General features: G+C 45.5%; 1 protein-coding gene across 1 annotated transcript; it reads left to right on the forward strand.

The window, feature by feature from the left end:
- Nucleotides 1-237: 237 nt before the first annotated feature.
- On the forward strand, nucleotides 238-7,779 carry LOC119463868 (retinol dehydrogenase 7). The gene is made up of 4 exons (XM_037724690.1): nucleotides 238-427; nucleotides 4,660-4,845; nucleotides 6,457-6,589; nucleotides 7,440-7,779. The coding sequence occupies exons 1-4, from the start codon at nucleotides 238-240 to the stop codon at nucleotides 7,777-7,779; spliced, it is 849 nt and encodes a 282-aa protein (XP_037580618.1).
- The last annotated feature ends 9,532 nt before the right edge of the window (nucleotides 7,780-17,311 follow it).

Genomic DNA, 17,311 nt, shown 5'->3' on the forward strand with positions numbered 1-17,311 from the left:
TACTCCCAAGTGCTTGGGAGATAAGAGTCATCTCCGCTTTCAAGCATAGTCAGGTTTCTTCTGGAACTCAAAGACCTTATTTTTCCAGCTGTAATTGTAATTGTAATTGTAATTGTAAAGCTTTTAGTTAATATTACGGCGTGACAGCTGTTGGGAAGATCTGTCGAGCATACTATTTCATAACTGCTTATCTGCGCCATCAGACGTTTAGCCGAGAAAATGGCGACAGTTACTCAAATGACCGTGCCAACTGCGGCCCTTATTTGGCTGCTCGGCTGGCGACTGCCGTATCACACGTTGGAATTCGTCACTGCCCTTGGCCTGGCAGCACTGGCAGTGTTTGTGTCGTACTGGTCACTGTGGCACATTCGAAGGCTTTTCCTGAACAGATCCGTGGAGCCCCAGGGCAAGAGTATTCTAGTCACAGGTAAGTGAATGTTTTTTTTCTTGATTATATTGTTCGTCCTATGGCATATTAACATCACGTCCCCAACGCGTAGAATACCTCCAGCATGCGTTTCCATGTTATGCTAGGATTAGTGTGTGACGAAAGAGTATTGTGTCGGAGACAGGGTAATGTGACAATTTTGCTATGATGTTTCTGCGCTCATCGTCAGAAGGCAGCAAACATCTCAAATATGAGTCTTTGTATATACTTCTGCCAAACTACTCTGACAGCAGTGACATTGCCAATATACAGCGTTTCCTCTACAGACCTTTTCCTTCCCAGTACAATGCCTGGTTACAGGACCAACACCGTATTCCATCGTTCAGTCGTTCCTTGAAAAACCGACGCTCTTTTCAAACCTGCAGGCACACAACTCAACACAACACCGGAAACTGCTTTAGCACACTGATCTTCGCATTTAGAATACTACTGATTTTGGAAGGACGTTGCAAGGCAGACACCGAACAATGATCTGACGTCGATGTCCAACGACTCACTTCTACCTTCTCAGCCCAGGCCAGCCGAAACTTTACGAATAGCAGCACTTCTGGGTGTCAATTTTCTTTGTAAAATAAATCACGTTTTGCTTTGATGATCGCCGTGTACAAGACTTCCGTTATATTAGTGTCACATACTGCAATTTATTACGTTCGATTAGAACATGATTCGTGCTCCTTTCAGTTAAGTGTATCAAGTTTGGCCTTTAAGAGTTATTCGTTTCAAGAAAGGTACAAACTAGGCACAAGTTTCCAGTGTCCGTAAGGTGTACTTAGCAAATCACTTAGCAACGTGACTGCATCGGCCTACTTACGTACGTACGCGTTGTTCTAACCACTGCGAGTCTTTGAAACTTTATCTTTCCCTATTTGTACTTAAGCATTTTGAAGTTGCTAGCAGTATGCTTGTGCAGCTGTAGATATGTGAGGTTCACTGCATGCATGTTGCTTTGCTCGTCTTCGGAACTGTACGCGTGTGGATCTGTTCTTAACTATTTTCCGTGCTTTCCTTTTCCGTTCGCTCTATGACTAGGAGCTGCCGGAGACAGCTAAAGGTGCCGCATCTAGGTTAAATCCAAGTAATTGGAAGTTTGTGGCTTACTACAAAGCAGTCGCAACACACTCTCTGTGGATCTAGACGTGACCCGCAATTTGTTCTTACGTCCAAATTACTGCTGTCCGAATGACTTATTCAATGTGTTAATGCCTATGTACGGTTGTGTAAAACCAAAAGGTAGTGCACAAAAGCGTTGATTTCTCCTTTTTTATTACACCCGCCATGTTCTAACAGTTCTTTCGTACTAATGTAGCATTGGTACACACTGTGCGAAGAGCGGAATCTGTATACTTAAAACCACATGGGTTGCATTGTAGTTTATCCCTTGTAAAACGTGTTTCAACTAATAATGTCAGCTATGAATGTTAATGCTTGATGGGTGTGCAAATATGCTTAATATTACGAGCAAATGTGTATTTTTTTCCGGATCCTCAAATTCTTAGGCTGCTCATCGGTAAGTGAAATTATTAAATGTATAATTATGCTGAAATTTCAAGTTACGTAGCAAAATATGTCTTAGTGCTGAAAAGATTTGATTTTGTTTGTCATTATGTTTATTGAGCAATTTTGGTACGATCTTTAAACAAAACTATGGAGTAAAATGTGTATGACAAGAAAGTACGAGTTGCCCAGTGCCACAAACAAGCTTTTGTTAATTTTCTTGGTTGAAATTATGTATTGCTGTTATGCGCCGAATAAGATAATCATAATAATAACAAAGATTAAGAATAAGAATACCTTAGTACATCACGAGATCATCATGCTTCCTTCACAGGCTGTGATACCGGTCTTGGTCACATCTTGGCTAAACAATTGGCTGCTGAAGGCTTCTTCGTCTACGCGGGCTGTCTAAATGCCGCTGGAGAAGGGGCCAAAATTCTTCGCGGGACGGCCAACGTAGAAGTTCTGCAAATGGATGTGACGAAAGATAAAGACGTCGAAGCGGCATTGGAAACCGTAGAAATGACCCTTGGCAAAAGAGGTAGGTCCTGATCTCTTTTGCGTAAGCATAGTGCTTTAGGCCTGACGGCCATGCTCAACCACTGAAATTTCTCAAGAAGCTGAAGTGATCCAGGAAACATTTCTTACTCCAACGAATGACTGTGCATCAGAGATCGCAGCGCAAGCATCATTCAAAAATGAGTGCTACTTGCGTCCATGCAAAAAAAGTCAATAATTAAATTCTGGCGTTTTGCTCGCTGAAACCACATGACATGATTAGGAGGCATGCTGTTGTGGGGGCTGTCACACTATTTTGCCCACCTGAAGTGCTTAAACGTGCGACCAATCCACGGTACACGATCGTTTTTACATTTCGCTCACACGAAATTTGTGTCAGGCTTCTGACGCAACATTGCGAAGCATCGATGTTCCTTACGCGAGCGCAGCCATGGTCTCCGCAATTGATGGGCAGGAGGCAATGACGAAATGAGTTCTTTGTTTAGTTATTTTGACTCTTTGGAATCAAAATAGCGCTATCAGCGACCGCAACTAGCCTCCTTGCCCAAAACAGTAAGTATTGCACATATCAAGCACATCACAGAACAAACTTTACGTTCAGAGCAACTGGAGACTGGCTCAATGACGACACCAGTCTTCCGCTATATGTGACAGAATGGACCATTGCTAAGAAGCTGAAATTAATTTTCCGTGAACGTTCCGTGAACATTCCACCAAAGATGTGTTAAAATAATTAATCCCTGTGACCGGGACAAGAGCCTCTTCCAAAATTCTCTAACTCATTATCATACTAAAAATGCGGTCCTCGATTGCCAAGAAATAATCTAATCAAGCCAGGCAATCACTCTCGGACGTACCCACTACGCTTCCCTTCCATTGATGATCTTCCCCTCGCTCTAACAAACTAGCAGTCACTACCAGTACTTATTAGATTAGGAGCCAAAGACCCCTTCTTTGTCCTGTTCTTGACTACTGTAACACCAGAGTGGTTGCGAACTGTAATACACGCAGCTTTTTAACGCTTGTCGACAAATTTCCATTCTGCCAAATTCCCCCCGAATACTAATCGCGTTCGATGATGTCTCATGCCCGTGTCAAGCGATAGTTTCAAGTCTTCACCACGGAGTACTCCGTGACCTTTGCTGCTGAAATCAATTACCAATCATTGTTGTAACGAAGAACGCCCATGAGCTTGAACACGGCTGAATGGTAAAATTGCAAAGGACGAAGGACACAGGTAGTTTACAAACAAGCACTCAGAGCTTGCTTGTAAACTACCTGTTTCCTTCGTCCTTTCCACTCCATGTATGTATCCATGTATGTGATAAATAAATAAACTCAACTCAACACGCTGCAGTTGCACCATGAATAATCACCAACTCGACCAGCTTTCAGTTTTTTTTCGCAATTGAACATGAACTGTTTCAAATTCAGCACTAGGATTATGATGATTCTAAGCATTGGCCCATACCCAACACGGTAGACTGGTCAAAAGGTGGGTAATAGAACGAGAATAAAAACACAAGAAAATATTGTAGTACTATCATTGCTAAAGTTACAAATTATTCTTGATGATTGTACGAATGTTTACTTTCACAATAATCGCGTCCTGTAGCTTCTCCGCCTTCGTGCCCCTCGCGCTTTGTCTTCATAGACAAATTATCTTTTTGCTCTTCGGTCGTGTTAACTCTAAAATCAACAACTTGATGAACATGCACATTTTTCCCATTTTAAGTGGTATTTGGCGTGCTTTACCTTTCATAGTATTTATATCAGACGCAAAGTAATATGGGGCCTCCAATCTACATCAATAAGAGTAAAGTTAAGATGAGCCAACAATCTGCAGGTGTGGTAACGAGTGTCTTTGAACAGCACGTGCCGTAGCACGACGCCTGGCACTGAAGTGAATAATTTTCCTTCAAATTTTGATAATGACGATCTAACGTATCAAGCCTAACCTAACCGAACCTGATCTAAGGGAACAAAAGATAGCGAAAACTTCAAGGCTCCCGTGGCTCTTGCAGTTATTTACGGTAAAGAGTGCCGCTTGACTATAAGAATGCCAATTTCATTGCCTTGGAAACTGTTTCCGGTAATCAGAGTGTACGCCCATTCGTGAAGAATGGAAACTTTTTCATGGGGCGCTATATTCTCTAGCCGTGAGTGACTCCTGTCCACATTGTTTCTTGTTTTCGCAGAGCTGTGGGCCGTTGTGGCCAACGCCGGCGTTCCAAGTCTCGGCTACATTGAGTGGCAGCCGATGAGCCGGATACAGTACGTGTTCGAAGTGAACACCTTCGGCGTGATCCGCGTCGCAAGGGCGTTCCTTCCGCTCATGCGCAAGACTCCCGGCAGCAGACTCGTCGTTGTCACCAGTCTTTTAGGTAAGTGCGCGCGATATACCTATTGCGTAGACGGCTAACCAGACAGCTAAGCTGACACCGGCTGTCCCCCTGAAGTATTATTATTCAGTTTGTTATTATTATTATATCGTATGTTAATGACAGCATATAAAATGTACAGACGAGGGTCCCAAAGTACAAGGCTGCAACGGGACCTTCGATGAAGATTACGGATAAATAAAACAACGATTAACATCAGTGCGCACCAATGGAACAAATATGGGAAGTAAAAAATAACAGCAAGCGTAAAGGAACAGAAAGCATCAAAATGCATAAACTCAAACAACGAAGAAATTAAGAATACTGTATATATAAAAACACAAATCAAGTACAACTAAACAAGCACAAACGTCAAAAACCACACATCATCTTGTCCGCACGACATCTTAAATGACATTCCAATCCTTACGAAGCCTGCAAAACATACAGCTTTGTGAGGACAGCAGAAGACGATGCAGGCCACTTTGCTGTCCAAACAAGACCACAGTTGAGCTAATGCTTGGAAACTCGACGAAGAGATCGCTTGTGCTCAAGGAAATATATAGTTACGCTGCCTTAGTGTACTTAATGTAAGTGACTTTGTCGTTTTTAAAGTTTAGATCATGCTAAGGGCTAAAATATAGCGAGAATATGTGCTGTCCTTAGCTTTTGGTTTATCGATTCAAGTTAGTGTTAAGTGGCGGAGACCTCCCTCGAATGCATTCCGTTACTTGGGCTTGAAGCTGTCTTCTTCGCACTCAGAAGGCTGTCTTTAAAGAAAGCCATAATTTGAACACACCCTTTGGCGTACCGAGAGTGCTACTCTGAATGCTGGCAAATTGCCGTCGTATTGTCCGATTCACCTTCTTGTCAGCTCTGATTGGCCCATAAAGATGCTACGGCATCTCTGATTGGCTCAAAACGCCAACATGACGGAAGCTGACAGTGCCCAAAATAGCACTTTAGGTGCTAAGTCGGAGTTAATTCTAAGCTAGTGAGAAAAAAAAACAAAGCATTACATTGAGAGGTTACATTCAGGTTTCTGCCAAGAACTCCCGTGGGAATTTTGTGTTTTCTCTCTGAGATTTGCTGTTCAAATGCACGTAATATAACATTCCCCCGTCGTTAAAAACTGCATACCAGAAAGGGTTAAGCGAGTGATACGCATTGTAGACGTATACTATGACCTGGCGCGATAATCATTATCGGTGTGACCCACCTTGGGGCTTAGATGCTACGCGGTGTTCCACTGCAGAGCGCGAAGTGACTGATTCCATTTCCTGCTCCGGCGGACACACTCTGGTTGGGGTGGAATGCAAAAACGCTCGTTTACCTCACTTTGTGTGCACGTTAAATATCTCCACGTAGTTCACGTAAACACCGTCTCTCATAGGCCGTGCGTTTCTTCGGGACATTGGACTCCATAATTTAACCATCGGTGCAATGCAACCGTAACACCGCGGAAGCTACCAAGTAGGTCTTGTAACTGCTAACACTGTAAAATTCACGCCGCACTGTGTCACGGCGCCCACTCTGGCTGAAAGACTGCGGTGTCGAGATGCCTTCCTGTAGCGTTGGCTTGAACCTGTATGCCATCCGTGTGCTTCGCTGCAGGACGAATGTCAATGCCGGCGTCCATGACCTACTGCATGTCCAAGCATGCTTCCACATCGCTGGCGGACTCGCTTCGCCGCCAATACTACGACAGAGGAGTGCACGTCAGCACCGTTGAGCCAGGTGCATACAGGTGAGCGAATCAGGTCTTCTGCTATGCTGCAACGACAGAGTACAGTACTTTGTTTTTCATCCCTTCAAGTGCCATTTAGCTCTTCTCACTGAAATTTTAGTCACGCCAGATTGTTTGCATCTGCTTGGTAATGAAAATCATACTGAACGACTTAAGAATTTTCAATTCTTCGGTGTGGTTGGTCATGTTTACACAGTGTGTTCTACATGAAAGAGCTCTCCTACAGGAACCTGAAATGCAAGGATAAAGTATTTTATGTCTAGCACTCTTAGAAGGCACCCATCTCGCCTCTTTATATATATGCTCGATGCAAAACATTGTCAAAAACAGTGAAGAAAACGTTAACGCTCTCCATGATCACAAACTGATATCGAGAGCAAACACCCATGTTTTACTAAAGCACTTTGCATACATTATTCAAACGTGCAGCACAAGTGCAATAAGGAGTGTTTAAAGATGCTTGTGACGCATAATAAATGCCGTTATCTTCATCAAAGCTTTCGCTTTCGGTGCGCTGTCTTGGCGCACACAATTGTGCACACATCTCGTGAAGAGGTAAATGAAATGTCGAAACGAACTGTCAAAACAAGAACTATATATTTTGTATGCACGTGAGTATGTGCACGGTATTTCCGCACACGCCCATATATATATATATATATATATATATATATATATATATATAAATCTTTGCTGGGACACTTTACAGCCATTCCTGTACCCGTTACAACATGGAACCGTAAAGCAAAGACGATTAGTAATCTAAGCAAGTGCTTTCAATTCTGCTTATTTCTGAAAGCCTGCACCGTAAGCCTCATCAGCGTCTCTTCTATTTCCTCACGCGTATCAGGACTCCCATGGCCAACCACGACACTATGGCGAAGACTCTGCGAAAGGACCTGAGTCTCCTGCCACCTCGGGTGCGTGACGTGATCAGCGACCACTCCCTAGGAAGTCTGCGCAAGTCATCGGACACTCTGTATGCGTCGATCATGCGCGACGATTTGCAAGAGGCCGTGGATGTCATGAAATCGGCCGTGCGAGACCTCATTCCCAAGGCCTACTACAGAGCTGGAGGGTTTAAGGACATTCTCCTACGCCGGCTGTATGAGGTGGCTCCAGCCGAAGTTACGGACGAATTCGTACACATGATCCGCAAGGTTGCGCGCGCTGCGCGGCGTAAGGCATAGACAGATGCATTTCACGGTGATGACGATGGCCTCTCTGGACTGTTGAGGGGCTTGAAATTGTATTCCACATATAGGGCAGCGAAGCCCAAATACTAAACAAATACCATACTCCCTAGTACAGGCATCGTTCCTCTTCGTTTCAGTAGTTCGGCCGCCCGTGTACGTCTTCTCGAGATCAAGGCACTTCAGGTTGCTGAACAAGGTGCAGAAAAAGTGCTGCAGTCCAGTGCATAAGGAATATACTTACAGAACTTCCACAATATGGCCAACAGCGGCATTACCTTAGTGACCCTTTGAACCTTCTTGAAGAAAGCCATCTATCAGCGAGCAAGGTGCTTGGATAATGATTGTGTCCTGATAACTGGAAGCGTGCCGTCGGTGCTCTTCATGACTTCTTAGTGGACAGCAATCTCATGAACAGCCTCCGAGTGCCAACTCTGGGTTGTGCGAGGGCTAGTTGAGTGCTAAGAATTCCACTTGAGTTTATGTACAAGTTTTGATGTGAGATTCTGAAAGTGCGATGTGGTGATTGCAACAAACAACTAGGCCGTGCTTCCGGTGTTCGTGCCCGTGGTGACACTACTTACATGCTTGTGACTTTTGTTTAGCATGTGCAGTGTTTTTCGTGGGTTTGTTGTTGTTGTTGATGCTGTTGTTGTTGTTGTCGTCGTCGTCGTTGTTGTTGTTGTTCACTTCATGTCTTCGAATTATGCAAAATAATGAGCGAGTAATCGTTATCGTGACGTCAATAAAGTACCATACATAGAAGCCAATGATTATATACTATATGTTCGCGAAGTCCAACAGATGGTCTTCAAAACATATCTTTAAATCTTTGATGCGCCTTGTGCGAATATCAAAATGGCGAACCTTTAAGCAGGCAACTTCCATCCTGTTAATGTTGTAAATTATTAGTTTCATGCAGGCCAGCATCCATAACAGGTGACGGGTAGGCAATATAAGACTCTCGAGGCATATTCATCCAACCTGCAGCACCTCAAAGAGTAGTTCTCTTTTTCGCTTCGTCAAGCGCGTTTCACATAATCGTTTTGAAATGTTTAAAACGTTGTCTTACGTATGATATAATAAACTTGTTTTATATTTATATGTAAATTTTGATTCGCGTTATCGGTGTGTTTTTCTTCCAGCCAGCTGTAACTTAACCCTACTACGACTTGTCCATAAGCACACTACCATGACCGTTTCGCAGCTAATCTTCCCGCTACTCGAAAAGATAACAGCTACCGCTGGTTTCATCCGCTTTGCAATTTTTTTAAATAACCTCAAGCGGTCACCTCGACGTTCAATTCCACGTGTAGTTTCCGTATTCTGAACAACCGTTATTCGGTTATGAACGAAGCTACAACCACATGCACTTTGATATGTAATGTGCACTCATATTTCTCCCAGCACTGTTCGCACTCACGACTGTCTGAAAAACCAGCTACACTGACAAATTTTCATATCACCAGACAAGACAAATTAGGTGAAATTCGGTATTTTTTTTCAGCAGGAACATAATCCATTATTTTCGTTGAGCCGAGGTGCATGGTTGGTTTTGACTGTGGTTCTTTGTATGTAGGTATGTATGCATGTATGTATCTACGTATAGTATATGTATGTGCGTGTATGTGTGTGTGTCTTTGTTGATATATATATATATATATATATATATATATATATATATATATATATGTGTGTGTGTGTGTGTGTGTGTGTGTGTGTGTGTGTGGTGCGTGCGTGGTGCGTGCGTGCGTGCGTGGGTGTGTGCGTGCGTGGTGCGTGCGTGCGTGCGTGCGTGCGTGCGTGCGTGCTGTGCGTGCGTGCGTGCGTGCGTGCGTGCGTGCGTGCGTGTATGGTACTTTCCTACTGAACGAAAGTTGGGAATGAAGTGGTGTGACGTCTTTTTTCTTCCTTAGTGTGCATTGTCTCGCTTGATGGGGCTGTTTCTAATTTGCATCATCCCCACTAAGCCGAATTTCAGATTCTTGAGATAGCATTGCCATTTTTGCACGTAGAATAAGGTGACGCTTAATACGCTTCCTTCATTAACCCCCTCTTTCTCGTCCAAGACTCAAAGTAGGTATTAGCCACGGGTGCCATCAGGCCGACGATGACAATTTCCTCTTGCATACTTGGGTTGATTATTGGCATCATCCGGGGTGGTATTTGTACCATTGTCTGAGAACAAAAAAAAAAACTGTATGTTTGTGTGGCAGGCGAAGCCTTCCACGTCTCCGCAACGTCGTAATGGCACGAACAGAGGCTGCCGACGCCCTATGATGAAGTAAACAGTCGAGTACAGCAATGACAGTCTCTCAGGAATTTTAATACCTCAAAACGCTGATTTAAACATGTAAAACTTAATGCAAAAGCCACAGTAGCGTTCTTTAGAATCTTGAGCAAACTTTCAGTTGAGGATAGCTCAGCAAACCCAATTATTAATTGATAATTTCCTCTAGTAATTTACTTATACCTCAAATAACATTTCATTCTATATTTTCACTATTATCCATCGCCAGAAATAAATGTGAACAAGTTGTCCTAATTTTCCTTTGTGTCGAATGGTTCGGGCTCACTGGCGTTAAGTAAAACAAGCGTCTCAATATATTACCGATGCATTGGCCGCTACAATATGCGGTCTGGCGCTTTAGACTGAAGAGATGCTATCACTACTTGTGACACGTATTTGAAAGACGATGCAGGGACGCGTACTTTTGAGGATTGCTTCTCTGACTGATGCAGAGCCTCTCTAAACTATGCACACCCAGAAGCCACCTAATGAAAATTTACGTCCCCACGTATTTCATTCTTGCAACCCCGTTGAAGGCTGTGCTGCTAGGTATATGATATAATATAAAATATCTTGGCGATGTTATTTGAAGAAACACTATCCTGGAATCAGTCAAGTAGAGCTGGTTACACAAAAACTATCAAAAATTACCGGTGTACTCTCAAGGTTCGCGATGTATGATACCACCATATATCAAACAGATTTTGTATTATACTTTGTTCTCATCCATAATAAGTTGCTGTTTTTTGGTGTGAGGAACAACAGCGCGTTCTAACATGAAACCACTACATTAAATTGCAAATGCGTGCTGAGCGTCACATGCCTATGTCATTCGGAGCTCACACACCATAGGCTTTTCATGCACTTGACACTAGCTCCACTGCCAAATTTATGGAACAAGCACAGACTAGAAGTACATATCAGGGGTCAAAGCAGGCAATGCATTTCTTTTAACTTTGATAAATCTACCGCAACAACACACTCATGATACATGGACTGCCACTAACTGGTGTTACTTTCACATACCTTGTCATACCTAATAAATAAAACCTATATTTAATAAAGAAAATATTTTTTCTTCTTGGTGTTATTACTTTGTCATGTTTCTTTTATACTCTCTTATATGTGCATAGTATAAGTAAATTACTTCTGTACTTGTATTTGTATTTCCTTTTAACGTGGTTCTTACTAGCTCTCATTACTCTTTCTACTTTTTCCACTCGCGCCCATTTGCATACATTTGGTTGGTGGACATATTATGTGCACAATTTGTTTTGCAATTTATTGCCGCTAACTATTGTGTAAACTTCAATTTGTGAGCTTTGTGTATAGACCCTGTTGTTTTTTATAATTATTATAAATATGCTGTCCGCAAGACCCAAGTTTCCTGAAGGGGCGCCAGCCCCTAGTCTAGCCTTTCCATGTGATAGTTTTCTGCGCCACTAGGCATCCGTGTGATGCTAACTAAATTTGATTTGATGTAATTTTGATATAATCATCACCAATGTACAATACCGAGCCTTCTGATATACATCTTAGCATTATAATGGTACAGTCAAAGACTGTACCTGCTAATGTACTGGGCTTTTCAGGAACTACGTGAAGCTGCCTAGAGCAGCTTTTATCCCTAAAAACCTTCGAGTGTTTCCGCTGCCAAAAGTAAGGTTGACTTGACTTGTATTGACCCCGTTGAAGGTGAATCTAATTGAGGCACAGAGCACAACGAGCATAGCCTTGAACCTGAGATAACGTCAACAAAACGCACGATTAGGAAGTGTGCGTGTGACCCTGGTATAGCTTTTGTCTTGTGACCTTGCAGTAAGAAGCAACACCGCGCGAATCGTCGCCGTAAAGATGGCTTTCTTGCAGCCTACTGATAAGCATGCATGGTTGATCAAGCGCGACGAGCTTGCACAGTGTAACACATATACAGGTATCTAGAAGTGCACAACTTTGCGCTCGAACAGAGGATACATATTTGTTTGACTGCCTGCCCTTCGATGCACAATGACTCCACGCGTTGTGCCATTATTATTGTAAAATCTGACGACACAATTCACTAATCACGCAAGTATTCGACTCCTATATAAGTTTCCATTTGAAGGTTGGCTCACCCTTGCGTTACCCACTGTCAGCTAATCAGTTTGTTAAGTCGGTAAGCGACTGCGTCAGTCAAGCAGGAGTCCTGTGATACAATCCAGGAGACCGAATTTTACATTTTTCACAAGACATCATCCGCAGTGTGCAAAACCAAAGCTTCTGAGCTGCCGGGAGATTTTTTTTTTTTTTTTGTCAGTAGTGTTGTCAAAGACCCCACTTAGACCAAATTAAGGCATAGAATATTTCGCGGCAATATCTTAGACCCTATAATGCGTTTTTTCTTTTCAACTACGTTCGCAACGTCATCGTAAGTCATGCTTGCATTAGCGCCCCATTAGTGATCACCTATGATGGCTTTATGCCAAAGTTTAAATGTTTATAGACGACTGGAGAACGAAAAAAATTCAGTGGCGATTTGGCGTTAAATGCGACAGAAATGCAAAAGCAATACGTCACACCTCCTTGACGTCCCCGATCGATGACTTAAACGACGTTCACCACATTGCGAAGTGTTGTTCAGGATCTCGCTCGAAACATGTCCGGCCTCCCCTCGTGGAGCCAAGTGCTCCTGACGGTGTTCCGGAGCACGCCACCATCATTCGCACTGTATATATATATATATATATATATATATATATATATATATATATACGCTTCTCTAAAGGTGTACCATCCCCTCTCTACCTCTACCACGTGACCAGCTTCACACACATACATTTTTCCGCTTTTACCTTGTGCTACCACATTAGGAACGAGACCTTAGCTGGTATCGAACTTGGGGCCACTTTAGAAGACTGACGCTCACTCAACTTCGGCAATACCACATTATATATATATATATTGAAATGCACTCTATAGATAGGAACTTTCACAAAAGCACCAGCCTGAGCTGCACAAATCACGCTGAAATCGTACGGCGTCACAAAGAAAAGGTGCTCCAGACACAGCTGCTAACATAGACAAGCAGCATTATTCCACAAGGCAGAAGTTGCGGTACACGCTAGGGTACAAAGGACAATCTAGTCCATCGACTTAGTGAGAAGGCTTATTTGAAGGACCTGACGTGTACCACCTGTTCTGGACTTGCCGAGCCGCGCGACATATCCGGAAGTTCTTCCTCGAAAAGTCTGGATTTCGCAATGACCGGCATGCTGACCTCCTGGTATATAAGCAGACTTCCATTGCGGAACTTTCTGCACGAAAGAGGTTTCCAACCTTCGTAATCAAGTTTTTAATACTACAGTGACTTTAGGCATCCGCCATTGCAATAAAAAAATGAACTTACTACTTGAAGCTGGCCGAAAGAAATAATACGAATGAAAGGAACGTGAAGCAAAAAAGATTCATTCGAGGGAGAGTCCTTGCGCACTGCGACGAATGTCTTTCACAACTATTTCTGAGAAAGGCATCGTCAACGTAAATTTGTCTAGGACACGTGACACTAAAAGATAACTTTTGCGCGAAACAAACTCCAAAAAATGTTTCATTTCTTTAGATACACATATACTGAACTTTTAGAGTCGCCTGCTTCTTCGTCGATTCCCCGTACTGGGCAAGCGCCCTCATTTGGTAGCGAGAAACAAGATATCCGCGTCACCGATTCGGACTCTAGACGAAACAGCTTCAGCTTTATCTTCTCTTCAAATACGAAGTTTACTATTCCAAATGCCCGGATGAAGCTTTTCCTATAGCGTTATGTTACGATCGGGTCGCATGACCATCTCTTTTTTTTTTTTTTTGACCAGCTGGTTGCATTCTCAACGCGCGCAGAACATACTGTAAAATACGTGGCAGCGAGTGCATAAAACTGGGAGAACCCGTACATTAACACGGAAAACAAAATGGCCAGAAACCAACATCAAGCAAGTCTCTCACGCGCTCGCCCGAAGGTCGCCCGGCGGCATTTACCGTCCGCGATAGTCCTCCCCGGGAGCCGCCACAATTATTGCGTCGACATGCGGCCACCAAGCGGTGGCAACGACACCCATTGTTTCAAAGGCGGAAAGCGTTTGCACGCCAGCAAGAATACGGAGAGCGAGCATTTTGGCTCCCGTATTACAACCTTCCGCTGCGGTCCTGTAGATACAGTATTCACCTGCTCAGCTCAAGGTCACAGGTTCAGAATGAAATTTTTGGTATGCACGTCCCAACGAAACGGACGGGCTATGAGAAATACCGGAATTGTGAAGTGATTGAGAGAGGAGTACGAGAGAGGTAGGAAAGGGGGGGGGGGGGGGGGGGGGCTCTCCGTATTAATTTCGACCACCAAGGGCTCTTTAAGATGTCCCCAAGTCTAAGTACACGAGGTTCAGCCTCAGCCCTCACTGAAATGCAGCCGCAGAGACCGGGCAGCAAACCCGTGACTAATTCGTGCTCAACAGCAAGGCGTCGTAGCCACTGAGCCACGCACGGCGGGATGTCTGGGGCCGTGCCAACCGCGGTGCACTGGAGCAGAATGCGAGGACCCTCAAGTACCATGGTTCAGGTATACATCCCCCCCCCTCCCCCTTTAAGGGAACTAGAATGTTCAAATTAAATTGAAGCCCCTGGCTACAGCGTCTCTCTACGGCGGCATTTTGTAAATATCGCGTGAAGTCTACAAGTTCGCGATATTAAACGGCAGCGCCCGCACGAGAGCTGCACTTGGTCGCTGAATGCGCTGTGTCACGACAAAAATAGTATAGGCAGTTTCGCCCATAACCCGCCCTGGAAGGTTAGTGGTCATAACGTTGCGCTGCTGAGCCTGAGATTGCCGGTTCAATTTCGGCCGCAGCGGCACCATTCAGCTGGGCGCGGAATGCAAAAAACGATCGTGTACCAGCCACTGGGTGCAGGTTAGAGAACCCAATGTAGTGAAAATAAATCCGGAGTCCCCCACTACGACATGCGCCATAATCAGATCGCGGCTTGGGCGAGTAGACGCTCAGAATTTAAATTATGCAGTGTTAGTCCCACCCAACAAATGCTGGTGTTATGTTGCAGCGCTTCATGCTGCGTAAGTTGTGGTTAAGGTCCGCTTTTTTTTTTTTTTTTTGGGGGGGGGGGGGGGAGTTGCTAGTGCGCTTAACATCGTGGGATGACTTGGCGTTCGCCCCCGTACAACAAGGTCGGAAGCCCTGCAATGTGTCCCACACGCGGCTATCACTGTACCGGTTGTAGTGGCTCGACAGCCGTTGTGTCCTGCTCTTGCGCACGAGGTCACGGGTTCATTTTCCGACCACGGTGACTTGATTCACATTGCGATTCAATGCATTAACGCTCGTATGCCCGCGCTTTGGGTGCAGACTGCAAAAGGCCCGGTTCGGTCAAATTCTAAAATACTGTAAGCTACGGTGCTTCCTGTAGCTTCTGCATTGCCTTGTGGAGCTGAACACCATCACCAAATCAGCCGGTGCTGTAAAAGTACGAATAAGGCACAGTTTTCTCTCCCTCCTTCCCCGCTTATCTGAAAAGAAAGGAGGAGTAACAGGAAGCCATTATAAAAGGAGGAAAACCATGGTTGCTCTCTCACTCAGTGGTGGACACCTTAAAAGAACAAGGTCACGAGGGAGAGGAGAATTTAGCAAGGGATTCCATTAAGCCACAGTGCCCAAATTCGCTTCTGTTTAGTGAATCTGCAGACAATTCTATTTGGACGAATCGCTAGAAATGAGGGCACTTAGCCCCTCCCCCCCCAAAAAAAGAAAAAAAAAACGCCCAAGAACTCCATAGAGATGGTTAACCAGCGTAGCTGAATCGTGCTGCCCCGGAGTTTAGCAGTGGGTTAATGAAGCCTTTTCTCAATTATTGGTTACATGCTTATGTTTCTAGTGGAACGCAAGCGTTTATTGCGGGCGGATGCTGCTAACCACGACGCCGAGCTAACTCGAAATATCGAACGCATACGAAAAAATAGCGGCAGAGCAGGTACGACGCAGAGAATTACGTCACTTAAGGGCGCTGCCAATGGCGCGCGCGCTTGGGTGCGACGTAGAGAACGACGTAACTGACGGCGCAGCCAATGAAGACGTTTATCGAAACATGGGACGAACGGTTTTTTTGTTTCGCCTAGCCATATACAGCTTTCGCTGTAAAACCATGTGTCCGGGTTGCGATCTGGCTAAGTGCACGACATGTAAAGTATGTAATGGAATGGGGGTTGCATGTAATGGAATCACCATTGTACCGTAGCGATAAAGCATTTCTTCTGTCAATAGAGATTGTTTCGAAGAGTTGCAATCCGGTACGATTCATCTAAGCGTGTTTGTCCCAGTTGATCATGATGCCACACGTGCAACACGCAGAAAAAGCTGGGGAGTTTGAGCAATCATGCAAGCATTACCGCGTTGCGTGTTCCTGCCTGGGGGTATCCCTCGTATATCATCAGCAACAGCAACCTATCTTTCATGCACGGAGTAGGGAAAGCGCAGGAGAGGCCCCGGCCGGCACGGGCGTGTTGGAGACTGTGTGGCGGAAGTCACATGCTGTTTTAAAGACGATAGTCTTTCTTGGGGAACTTAAACGCTGAAAATTCGGTCGGTCGGTCGGTCGGTCGGTCGGTCGGTCGGTCGGTCGGTCGGTCGGTCGGTCGGTCGGTCGGTCGGTCGGTCGGTCGGTCGGTCGGTCGGTCGGTCGGTCGGTCGGTCGGTCGGTCGGTCGGTCGGTCGGTCGGTCGGTCGGTCGGTCGGTCGGTCGGTCGGTCGGTCGGTCGGTCGGTCGGTCGGTCGGTCGGTCGGTCGGTCGGTCGGTCGGTCGGTCGGTCGGTCGGTCGGTCGGTCGGTCGGTCGGTCGGTCGGTCGGTCGGTCGGTCGGTCGGTCGGTCGGTCGGTCGGTCGGTCGGTCGGTCGGTCGGTCGGTCGGTCGGTCGGTCGGTCGGTCGGTCGGTCGGTCGGTCGGTCGGTCGGTCGGTCGGTCGGTCGGTCGGTCGGTCGGTCGGTCGGTCGGTCGGTCGGTCGGTCGGTCGGTCGGTCGGTCGGTCGGTCGGTCGGTCGGTCGGTCGGTCGGTCGGTCGGTCGGTCGGTCGGTCGGTCGGTCGGTCGGTCGGTCGGTCGGTCGGTCGGTCGGTCGGTCGGTCGGTCGGTCGGTCGGTCGGTCGGTCGGTCGGTCGGTCGGTCGGTCGGTCGGTCGGTCGGTCGGTCGGTCGGTCGGTCGGTCGGTCGG

Source organism: Dermacentor silvarum, chromosome 9 (assembly GCF_013339745.2).
Source record: "Dermacentor silvarum isolate Dsil-2018 chromosome 9, BIME_Dsil_1.4, whole genome shotgun sequence".
NCBI lineage: Eukaryota > Metazoa > Arthropoda > Arachnida > Ixodida > Ixodidae > Dermacentor > Dermacentor silvarum.

Excerpts from the sequence above, each read along its gene's own strand:
- LOC119463868 (XM_037724690.1), top strand. The coding sequence starts at position 238 with ATGACCGTGCCAACTGCGGCCCTTATTTGGCTGCTCGGCTGGCGACTG. Across the intron at positions 4,846-6,456 it reads CGTTGTCACCAGTCTTTTAG|GACGAATGTCAATGCCGGCG; the intron begins GTAAGTGCGCGC and ends GCTTCGCTGCAG. Across the intron at positions 6,590-7,439 it reads GTTGAGCCAGGTGCATACAG|GACTCCCATGGCCAACCACG; the intron begins GTGAGCGAATCA and ends CACGCGTATCAG.